Source organism: Chrysochloris asiatica, unplaced genomic scaffold, assembly GCF_000296735.1.
Source record: "Chrysochloris asiatica unplaced genomic scaffold, ChrAsi1.0 scaffold00162, whole genome shotgun sequence".
NCBI lineage: Eukaryota > Metazoa > Chordata > Mammalia > Afrosoricida > Chrysochloridae > Chrysochloris > Chrysochloris asiatica.
The window spans coordinates 7,007,554-7,019,242 of record NW_006408680.1 but is presented as its reverse complement, the minus strand read 5'-3'; the positions used below and the strand labels follow the sequence as shown (position 1 = coordinate 7,019,242).

The 11,689-nt window shown below is 48.7% G+C and overlaps 1 protein-coding gene across 1 annotated transcript in view; it reads right to left on the bottom strand.

Moving 5' to 3' along the window:
* LOC102842033 overlaps positions 1–11,194 on the bottom strand; it is a 76,033-nt gene extending 64,839 nt beyond the window's left edge. Inside the window, exons 1-4 of the mRNA XM_006871194.1 lie at positions 11,068–11,194; positions 9,474–9,655; positions 8,808–8,930; positions 2,245–2,409 (exon numbers count right to left, since the gene is read on the bottom strand). Of these exons, the coding sequence (XP_006871256.1) occupies positions 2,245–2,409; positions 8,808–8,930; positions 9,474–9,655; positions 11,068–11,194 (597 nt within the window). The remainder of the gene's footprint in view (positions 1–2,244; positions 2,410–8,807; positions 8,931–9,473; positions 9,656–11,067) is intronic.
* Positions 11,195–11,689: the final 495 nt, after the last annotated feature.

Genomic DNA, 11,689 nt, shown 5'->3' with positions numbered 1-11,689 from the left:
ACACGTGACAATTATGTCGGGGCCAGACCCCGGCAGTCCTCGGGTGGGCGGTTTGGGCCTCAGTGGCCCTGGGTATCAGCAGCTGGGCATCGGGCGGCTTGGGCCTCAGCCGGTGGGTTGGGTGGATTGGGCCTCGGGGGGCCTCTGCCTCGGGGACCGGGCTGAGGGCGGGTTGGGTCTCAGGGGCACTGGGCCTTGGTGACCAGGCTACGCGGCGGGTTGGGCCTTGGGGGCCCTGGACCTTGGCGGCTTGGCAGAGGTCTGGTCTAGGCCGGGGCAGTAGAGGGCTGGGGGTAATGACTGCACGGAGGTAGTGTCTGTATTTGATGACGTAAAAGATGCCTCTCTCAGTCTCTCTGTACCGTGGATACCCCGAATTTCCTGATATCCACATCGATATCCCTCTCTATTTGTTCGGTTTTGTTAGTTTATGCTTCCTTTTCTTTGGAAATGCAGCCTTCTAAGTGGGGTTGCTCTAGCCCTGCATTCCAAGGTCTACAGGGGGCAGAGGCACTCGCCGGCATGGGCGTGGAAGCAGGAGCCGCGTGCAGGCAGGCAAAAGCTGAAAATGCCTGTAATTCCTCAGTAATTTGATCTTTTAAAAAAACGAGTTCAGAATGTTGAAACATAAGATCTTACGTTTGTTCAAAGGCTGTCTGTCTGCTAGACAGAGGTTTCCTATGTGCAATTCCGCCCCTTTTCCCTGAGACTGCCCTACCTGAACTGCCTGGTCAGGGAAGCACCGGAAGTCCTCTCCCCATTAACTTTTTAAAGTCCCTTGTACGCCAACATTACCTTAGGGATAGAGAGCATCTCCACGGTTCTCAGTTCCCAGAAGCCTAGGGATTCTGTTTGCCATCAAATAATACCATTGTCCCTTTTCCTGGAGCAAACAACTTGTAAAAACACACATGTGCTCACACACGTGTACATATGCATACAAGGTACCACACATGTGTGTGATGCACACCACACATGCATGTCCATACAGGTGCACAAACACACAACACACAGGTATGTGCATACACACATGTAAGAATACACACAAACACCACATGCATGCACACACACATCAACATATACCACACAGACATGCATGCATATATAGGAATAGGAATGCCACCTGTATGCACACATGCATGTATAAACACGCACCACACAGAAATGCATGCACACATGTAGGAATACACACAAACACCACATGCATATACACACATGCATAAACAACACCACACAGTCATGCACGCACACATGTAGGAATACACATAAGCACCATACACATGCACACACATGTATAGACACGCACCACACAGGCACACATGTAGGAACATGCACAAATACCACATGCATGCATACACACATGCATAAACACACACATACACACACACACACACACACACCACAGGTATGCACATGAATTTTGGAACACACACAAGCACCACAAATGTGCATAAATACACATACAAACACTACACATGTGTATGTGTGTACACACACATGTAGGAACACACAAAACCACATGTGTGTACACACAGAGTAGCCATCCGAACTCTGGGCCTTCCAGGAGTGTTTCAACCTCTTCCAATCAAGAGCCAACTGTGAGATCTGAGGGTCCACACTTAGTGAACATTAAACAGAAGTTACTGTAAAGTGCTCAGAGATGTATTTTGGAATCACAGCAAATGGACATGTCACTATGCTCCCATCTTTAAACCCATCTTCATCTTTTGACTTCATAGAGCCTTCGATAGAAGCAGTGAGAACGAGAAGAGTGCATATTCGGCAATTATGTCAAGTGTTAAAACTACAGCAGCTGTGAAGTAAGCAGCTGCTTCCTGGGTTTGAGGAGTGTTAGCAACACTCCCATCGAACCTCAATAGCCAGCAAACTGCACCAGCACCATGAGAGAGAGAGCGCTGGGCCCACAGGGCAAGGAAGCTGGCCACGGGGGCAGCCAGCAAGCACGGGTGGGCCAGAGGAAGATTGCTTGGTCTCCCAGCTCAAAAGGAGTCCTGGGTGTGGGTGTGGGTGTGGGTGTGGGTGAAGTGGAGCGGGGCAGCGATGGTTGCAACCAGCAGGACACCCACATCTCCCACACTGTCTCCACCAACCTTGGAATTAGACAGGACACCCACACTTCCCACATTGTCTCCGCCACCCTTGGAATTAGACGCTAACTGAAGTCAGAACTAGGATTCCAGACAACACTGGTCTCCAATACACAGCTCAGAGGGGCAGCCTCACCGGGGTCTCAGGGCCCGTCCCCTTACCCTGTAGGGTCTCACTGCAGAGCAGCGGGTCACATGCTGCGGTCGCCACCTCAGACACCCAGTCCTGAGCTCGCACCTGTAGGTCTCTCAGCAGCATCAGAGACACAGAACGGAGCTCCCCGAGGTCGTGTTTGAGTTTCTGCAGAGTGAGAACACAGGCACACATATGACCATGGATTATCATAGACGAGAAGAGGGCAGTCCCTGAGAGGGACGGGTCACCTGGCTGAAAACAATGTGGTTTGGTCCTGGTTCCTGAGAGCCAGACCTCACCTGGGGTGAAGAGTGGGGGCTGACAGAACCAAGAGGGGTGCCCTCATCTGATGTGACTGCCTCATGGTGCCCTCTGTGATGGCCACACAGGGAGGGAGAAGAGAGGCGAGTCCACACCAGGACCCCACCCTGACCACACCTCAGGAGTCTCTTTGTATCCCTTTGTGTTGTAATGGAGTGGTAGCTGCAGGTATGGAGTAGTCTCCTTGAGATTATGAAAGTCTTTCCAGGGAACTAACAAGCCCATGGGGGCAGTGAGAGCCTGCATAAGAGGTGAGAGCCCCTGGGGTCAGTGGGTCAGTGAGAGCCTCTGGGGTTAGTGAGAGCCCTTGGGGTCAGTGGGTCAGTGAGAGCCCCTGGGGTCAGTGAGAGCCTTCGGGGTCAATGAGATCCTTGGGGTCAGTGAGTCAGTGAAAGCCCTCAGGGTCAGTGAGAGCCTTTGGAGTTAGTGAGAGTTCCCGGGGTCAATGAGTCAGTGAGAGGCCTCGCGGTCAGTGAGAGCCCTCGGGGTCACTGAGATCCTCGGGGTCAGTGGATCAGTGAGAGCCCCCGGAGTCAGTGAGAGCCCCCGGCAGTGGTGGGAGCCCCCAGGGACCTGGATCTGCCTGTCTGCCTGTCTGAAAGAAGCTGTCCTGCTAAGGTGTGAGCGCTGACCCAGCTCCGGGGCTGAGGGTCAGAGAGACAGTGTGCCACGTGGGCAGCGGGAAACAAGGATGGGCAGGAGGCCAGGTGAGGACTGGACACATGCTGACCGACAGACAAGCAGTTAGCCCCAGGCGGGGGATTTACCTGCTGCCCCTGGTCGTGCAGCTCTACAAGGAATGTAAGTTATGACATCATTATAATATGTTCTATAGCATGCAAATATCACCGTGCACCTAATCTGATTTATTCTATTATCACTAATTATAATACAATTATAATACCTAATAATACGTGGCATCGGGATTGGAGGAAGACTGATTAACAAACAACCTGTGATATGCAAATGATACAACTCGGTTTGCTGAAATTGAAGCAGACTTGGACTACTTACTGATGAATCAAAGACTACAGCCTACAGCGTAGGTTCCACCTCAAAATAAAGGAAACAAAAATCCTCACCACTAGACCAATAAATAGTATCCATATAAATGGAGAAAAGATTGACGTTGTCAAAGACTTCATTTTGATCTGATCAACCATGAACACTCATGGAAGCAGCAGTCAAGAAATCCAACGACATATTGCATCAGGTAAATCTGCTGCACAAAACCTCTTTAAAGTGTTGAAGAGCAAAGATGTCAGCTTGAAGACTAAGCCATGGTGTTTTCAACCACCTCAGATGTATGTGAAAGCTGGACAGTGAATAAGGAAGACCATAGAAGAACTGATGCTTTTGAGTTATGGTGTTGGAGGAGAATACTGAAAGTGCCATGGGCTTCCAGAAGAACAAACACATCTGTGTTGGAAAAAGTAGTCAGAGTGCTCCTTAGAAGCCAGGATGGCCAGATTTTGTCTCTTATACTCTGGACATATTATCAGGAGGGCGCAGTCCCTGGAGAAGGACATATTGGGAAATTGGAGGTGTCGGTGAAAAAGGCAGACCCCCAGTGAGATGGATTGACACCATCGTAGCAGCACTGGGCTCAAGCGTAGCAGTGAATGTGAGCACCATGCAGGACCGGGCGTGTTTTGTTCTGTTGTGCACAGAGTCGCTAGGAGTTGGAACCAACAACACTATGAGGAGGATCATAATGTGTGTGGGAAGTGCCTTGGTCTTTGCATTCCATGTTTCCAGGAGCTCTTTGAAGCCCCTTGTTTGAGTTTCTATAAAATAAGAACATAGTCCCATAACTCACACAGTCATACACCCATTTATTCGGAACTCAGTCTACTTAAGCAGACGTCCTTGACCACAGACCCATGTGGCATGGTTCTGTCATACACAAAGTCAGTCCCACATCTGGGAATTATGGCCCCAGAGATCTGGGACTGGGGCTTTGGGAAGTGACCTTCGAGTAAGTAAGAAACAAAGCATCAGACATCTGACCTGCTTGCACAGGAGATAAAACACAGCATGTTCTGGAAGAGGCGGATCCAGGAATGTCCCCTTCTCTGTTGTTTCCTTCCTGGTGCTTGTGGCACATACTCATGATCTGTCCCCCTTTCCTTACATGAGGAACAAAGCTCTAATCTATTACCCAGACCTGTCTTCTGGAAGTTTCATTACTGCTAGCACATGATGAAAAACGCATTTAGCCAGTACTAAACATTTTCTCCATAAATGTACATAATGATTTTCCAGGTACAGTAAATGAGTTTTAAAAGAATTTGGGGAGCAATGCAGCCAAAAAGCATCATTCTATATGTGATGCAAAAGACCTTTTTAAAATTAAAGTTAAAATTTATATTTAAAATTTAAAAAGCAAAGATGTGGGGGCAATAAAGGCACAAACTGACTGGCTTACAAGTTTTTAAGACGGAGTTTAAGAGTGGTTGGGGGAAGATAGAATCCCCACTGAATAGTTTTCATCTTGTCTAGCTGGGTCTGGTGAAAAGAGATGGGGATAAGATTCTTATGATTCAATAGTGAGTAACTGTTATCAAGACTAATTGCAACTGTCACAACTGTAAAGGTAGAAGTTTTATAACATAAATGGGGGAGTAGTTAATCTTCCAGTCCAGAAACAGAGGCTCTTACGAACATCAAGGGAGAAGAGCACAAGAGGAATGTGGGACCTTATCCAGAGAAGCAGTGACATCAGAGATGGAGGCAGAGATGGGGACATGGAGAGAGAGAGCAGCTGAGGACTCTAGACTCATGGAAAGAGAGGGACTGAGAGCTGATAGCCAGGAGGCAGACTCAAAGAATGTTCCCTTTGGTTGTTTAAATGATTATATATTCCTGAGTGTTTTTGTGTACACACGCCCTCCCCCCAAAAAATAACCCAGAGGAAATGGAAGTAAATACTGTACAGTTACGATGCATGGAAAAGATTATAATTATTGCAATGAAACACTGGTGTAAAGCCAATGTTCTCCCATGTAAACTCTAACTCAGTTCATAATAAAAACTTACGAAAAAAAGCAAAGATGTTACTTTGAGGACTAACGTACACCTGGCCCAAGCCATGGTATTTTCAATTGCCCCATATACATTTGAAAGTTGTACAGTGAATAAGGAAGATTGTAGAAGAATTGATGCATTTGAGTTATGGTGTTGGAGGAGAATATTGAAAGTACCATGGACCGCCAAAAGACCCAACAGATCTGTATCAGGAGAGGTACAACCAGAATGCTCCTTAGAAGCCAGGATGGCCTGACTTCTCTCATAATTCCCTGGAGAAGGACATCATGCTGGGTAAAGTAGAAGGTCAGAGAAATGGAGGAAGACCTTCGATGAGGTGGATTTACACAGTGGATGGCGCGGACCAGGCATGGTTTCGTTCTGTGTGCATAGGGTCGCTATGAATCAAAACCAACTTGAAGCAGCTAACAACATGTCATGTACCCTTGTCCCCCTGAAATGATGTCACAGTTTTTCTGACATGAGAGGTGCTTAGACTGAAGGATCTGAGGGCCACTGCTCCATGCTTAATTCAATGCAGAGATCATCATAAAACCTCACAGAATGCAAGTCGGTGCTCCTTTTTTCTTCAGTTACATTGTTTTCTTTCTATAAAATGGAGATTACTTCCACAAGTTTGAGAAACATTTGGACACAATGTCAGAAGTATTCTGAGTGACAGGAGATTTGGTATGTGTCATGCAGATTAAGGTGATAAGCATTATCCACACAAGGATCAGAGCTGTTCAGCTGGAAGAAAATTTAAAAATCACTTCTATAGAAATCCTTTCTAAAGACAGTAAGGCAGCTCATTCAAGAAAAGGAAAGAAAAAACAAAGGAAGCCTCCGTTGCCTCACCGAGAGCAGATTAATTGTGTCCACAGATGCAGTTTCTATTGTGATCAAAGGATATCTTCTCCCAAATGCTGCCCCAGGGACGCGCCTTGTAACATAAGGTAAAACCATGTTCTTCATCGAGGGTGTAAACACATCCTCCACAATGTCACCTTGGAGAACTGCCAACAAACCAGACAACGACAACTCTTCTTAGTTAAGTTTCAAGGGAGCCTTTCACATGGTGTGGTGTGTGATGGGTGTTGTTGCTAGTGGTGTCCAGTCCAGTCAGCTATGGCTCAGAGTGACCCCACGTACAATGAACCGAAACACAGCCCAGTCCTGTGCCAGCCTCACATTCATAGCTTCAGCCACTGTGTCAGCCCAGCCCAGCCCAGTCTGCCTCTTTTTCGCTGACCCTCCTCTTCACCAAGCACGACGTCCTTCTCCTGGGACTGGTCCCTCCTGACAACATGTCCAAAGTACATGGAAGTGTGTCACCCTCTTGTTTCTGAGAGGCATTCCGGCTGCACCTCTAAGATTTGATGTTCTAGCAGTTCATGCTATGTTCAATATTCTTCACCAACACCGTAATGTACATCAATGTCCTTGTTCATGGCCCAACTTTCACAGGACTATGCTGTTGTTGTTACGTGCCGTGGAGCCGGCCCCGACTCATAGTGAGCCCGTACAGGGTTTCTGAGGCTGTAAATCTTTACAGGAGCAGAACGCCTCATCTTTCTCCCACTGAACAGCTGGTGGTGTTGTTAGGTGCCATCGAGTTGGTACCGACTCAGAATGAAACCATAGATAGGGCCATTGAAAATGCCCTGGCTTGAGTTTTGTGCATGTTAGTCCCCCAAGTGACATTTTTGCTCTTTTAAAACTTTAAAGAGGTGTTGTGGAGATCTGGCCAATGCATAGGTGGCATTGTGATTGTTAGATGCCCTGGAGTTGGTTCCAACTCACAACAACTTTCTGCACAACAGAATGAAACACTGCCCGGTGCTGTACCAGCCTCACAATCCTTGTTAAACTTAAGCCCACTGTTGCTGCCCCTGGGCCAGTCCACCTCCCTGGGGAACTTTCCTTTTTCTTCACTGACCCTCCACTTTATCAAGCATGGTGTCCTTCTCCATGGACTGGTCCTTCCTGATGATGTGCCCAAAGTATGAGAGACCAAGTCTCAGCACCCTGATAAGGAGCACTCTGGCTGTACTTCTCCCAGCACAGATTTGTTCTCCAGCAGGTCATGGTACTTTTAATATCCTCCAGCAGCACCATAACTCATATGCTTCAGTCTTCCTCATTCACTTTATTTCACGTGCATTTTAGGTAACTGAAAATATCACGACATACTTTGAAAGACGTCTTGTGCAGCAGATTTGCCCGAAACATCATTTGATCGCTTGACTGCTGCTTCCATGAGTGTTGATATTGGATCCAAATCCAATAAAGTGTTTCATTTAGCTCTGTGTAATCCAACACGGTGGACTCCTGGCATGGCGCTGTGCATTAATGCGGTAGACTGCAAAGTTGATTTGAACTGCAAAGTTGGTGGTTCAAGGTCACCAGCCGCTCCTTGGAAACCCTACACAGGGTCACTATGGGTTGGAACCTACTCGACGGCACTTCACAACAACAATCTGACATGTGCAAAACCACTTTCTACTACTTAGCGTTAGAATTCACGCAGGACCAGCCTTCGCCTATGAAACTGACTTGACAGCAGGAAAGCGCCTCTCCCGCTGAGTGCGTGCTTGGGACCCCGGGAGTGGGAGTTTCATGTTCCATCTGTCATGTAGGATCCCTGGCAGGACCACCTTGTCTCCTGGCTCTCATAGGTCTTCTGCCTTTGACGGACGTAGTCTTACCCCTTTCCTAGCACTCATTTTACTAGGAAACATTTGGGTTGGTGCCGATTAGACATTGGGCTGCTAACTTCAAGTTTGGTGGTTCAAACCCACCAGCCTGCTCCTTGGGAGAGAGATGAGCCACCTGCTCACTTCAAGATGTACACCCTTGGGAACCCCATGGGGAAGGTGGACCCTGCCCTATAGGGTGGCTAGGAGTTGAAATCGATTCGTTTTGGCTTCTTTCACAGGTTCCTTCTTACACAGGCTCCAGCTTTAAAAGGTTTTCTGTAGTAGAAAGCAGAGTCCCCATAATTGATTGTGAAAATAGAATGATTTTATGATCTTTACAAAAGCCTGACTAAGCCCGAAGAGAAAACCTGTATTTCTCACAGCTGAGGCAGTTTGCTGCCTCACACAGAGGATGTCTTTACAGTTGTCTGCAGTGTCACCAGACATCAACCACTGTGGGTGTTGACCATCAGGTGGGTGTGGAAGAGGACACTGGCTTCTGGTGGGGCCCGTTACCTGGACACTGCCAGAAAGCTGGACCCAGGCCGAGCGCATCGTCCTCTGCCAGCATCGCTGCTCCCTGCCCAGGGCAGACAGCTGCCAGACCTCCACTTGGCTCTTCCTAAGCATCTCATGACACTGTTGAGAGAGAGAAAGCGGGAGGGAATGGGAGGAGGGAGAGGCAGACAGAAGGAGATTGAGGGGGGAGGGAGAGAGAGACAGAGACACAGAGAGAGAGGGGGTACTCAGGGAGAGACAGAGAGGTGGGCAGGAGGGGAGCGAAGGAAGGGATAGAGGGAGGGGGAGAGACAGTGAGGGAGGGGCAAGCACAGACAGACAGACAGACAGACAGACACACACAGACAGACAAGTGACAGCAGCAAAGCCCTGAACGCTGAGCAAGCACAGTCTGTCCAAGCGAGTGGACTAAGAGCAGGCTGTCTTTGCCAACGCCCAGGGACCTAGCCGAGAGCAGCCACTGCCTGGGCTCCTGACTGACAGGCAGCCCGGGGCTGTAGGTCTGGTGAGAGTTACAAGGGGGTGCAGGGCAGGGACCCCGAGGCACTAGCCGGTGAGGGAGGGAAGTTGAGACCAGGCAGGGACCAGAGTGCTGCATACACAAGCCCAGGACTCCAAGCACACAGCCCTCAGCAGAAGCTGAGACAGTCTCCTGGTGGCCACCTGATCTGAACTTGGGCCTCCAGCACTGGCAGAGAGTCCATGCCGCTCAGGGGAGGCTGCCACACTGTGGCTATTTGTACCACAGCCCCGAAGACTAGGGCAGGCAGCCGGGCAACCCTTCCATGACGCTGGACAGAAGCAGACGGAGAAGTCCCCAAAGGCTGTGCCCTGGATCTGTCCTGCTGTAAGACCCCAAGGACAAGTCTCCAGGGGCCATATTTTAGAGATGAGGAATGCAAAGAAGCTAATTGAAGGTGATTTGAAGTGTCCCGTGGCCTCAGACAGTGGACATTTCTCTCCCAGATCTGGAGGTCTGAAATCCAGGTGCCGAGAGCATCTTCCTCAACTCGGCTCCTTGGTCTCCACAAGGCTGTGCTGTGTGTGCATGTGCACATGTGTGACTGTGTGTTTGAGTAGGTGTGTGTACTTGTATGTACTAGTAGGTGTGCTTGTGTGTGTCAGTGAGTGTGTGTGATGTGTGTAAGTTGTGTGACCACATGTGTGTGTTAGCGTGTGGATGTAATTGTGAGTATATGTGTGAGTAGGTGTGAGTGTGTGGTGTGTACGGTATATAGGTGTGAGGAGGCATATGTACTTGCGTGTGGGTGTGAGTGGGCATATCACTAAGCGTGAGTGTGTGGTGTGTATGGATAGGTGTGGTGGGCATATGTCAGTGTATGTGTGTGGTACCTATTTGCGTGTGTGTGTGGGCGGTATGTGTGGAGTGTGGGGTGCATGTGTGTGTGAAACCTCCTTCTCCTACTTCTCTGTTGCAAGACCACTTGGGATGGCATTTAGGGCCCACCTGGCTAACCCAATATTCTGAATTTACTCCCATCTTCAAAGTCGGCAGACCTTACCGGTTCTGAAGATGTGGCTTTCTGCTGGGAGCAGCAATGGCAGACGGCATAAGAATGAAACGAACCCACATCCACCAAATGTAATTCCCCATTTCTTTTCCTTTCCTTGTAATCTTGAAGCCCAGCTCTGTAGTCAAAGTTAGGCAGAGTCCTTCGGGGCAGACACATTGGTCAACAGTCCAGAAAAGATGCTGCATGTAACTGGGGCCGGGGAGGGCTGATTTCAAAGGGCTCAGGGAATCCTGCGGGTGAGGGCAACACTTCCCAGCTGGGCGGTGGTGATGGCCCAGTGACTCCAAATCTATAGGACAGTCAACTCATTAAACATGTGCATGTAGAGATCGGGAGGAATTTAGAACTAAACTTGGTGCCAGTGTTTGAAGAAACTTGCAACATCAAGTTCATGTCACCTCATTAGACAGGAAAACACAAACAAGCAATTAAATCTATAAACCGAGTTATAAAGTGTCACCTCAGCCAATTTCAGATGTAGAATGGCATTTTCTGCTTCCAGTTCAATGACTCTTTCTTCTCTGTCCTGCAACCAAGGATGCAGCCAGGGAATACTGTCACAACCCCACCTGGACCACTCCTCTCTGGAGATGCAGTCACCAACAGTGCAGTCCAGCCTCGGGGGGACAGGCAGCTTCTCCAGACCAATGGACCCCTCAGAGGGCCCACCCTCCGCCCTCCGCCACCTACACACCCTCACCCTACAGCTCCGGGCACCTCACATCTGGTCCCATAACCGGACTCTGCCTCAAGGGGCGGGGCTTGCTTGGGCTCCCCCCAAATGAACCAGAATTTGCTCTTGAACGGGTCCCAGGGGTTCCCAGGACACTCAGGTCTGCCCTCCCCCATAACCCTGCTCTAGGAAAGCTCGGATTTCGTCATCCTGCCTGGTTTCCTCACTACAGCGCTGTATGGAGCAACGAGAATGGACATGCTTCACCCATGAAGGCCGAGCTCTGCTGTGGGGTCCCGTATGTGACCCCCACTGAAGCTGAAGGAATTCCATTCTGTTCCTACATTGGTGTTCCTGTCATTGGAAGTGCTGCCTTTTGTAAAATGTGTTCTTCAAGTCAACTGAAGTCACAAAGTGTTTTCGGTTCTTCATTCTACTTGAAATGCTATATTACATTAACTTATTTTGTAACGTTCAAAATCCCAGCAGAATATGACAAGTAACCTTCTCTATATGTTGCTGGGTCCAGTTTGCTTAAATTTGGAAGTTTAAAATCAGGGTAATCCTGGCCTCACAGAATGAGTTACAAAGTGTATATATAATATGGATTATACATATGTGATTATATATATATATTGTTGTTGTCAGGTGCCATCGAGTCGGAACCGACT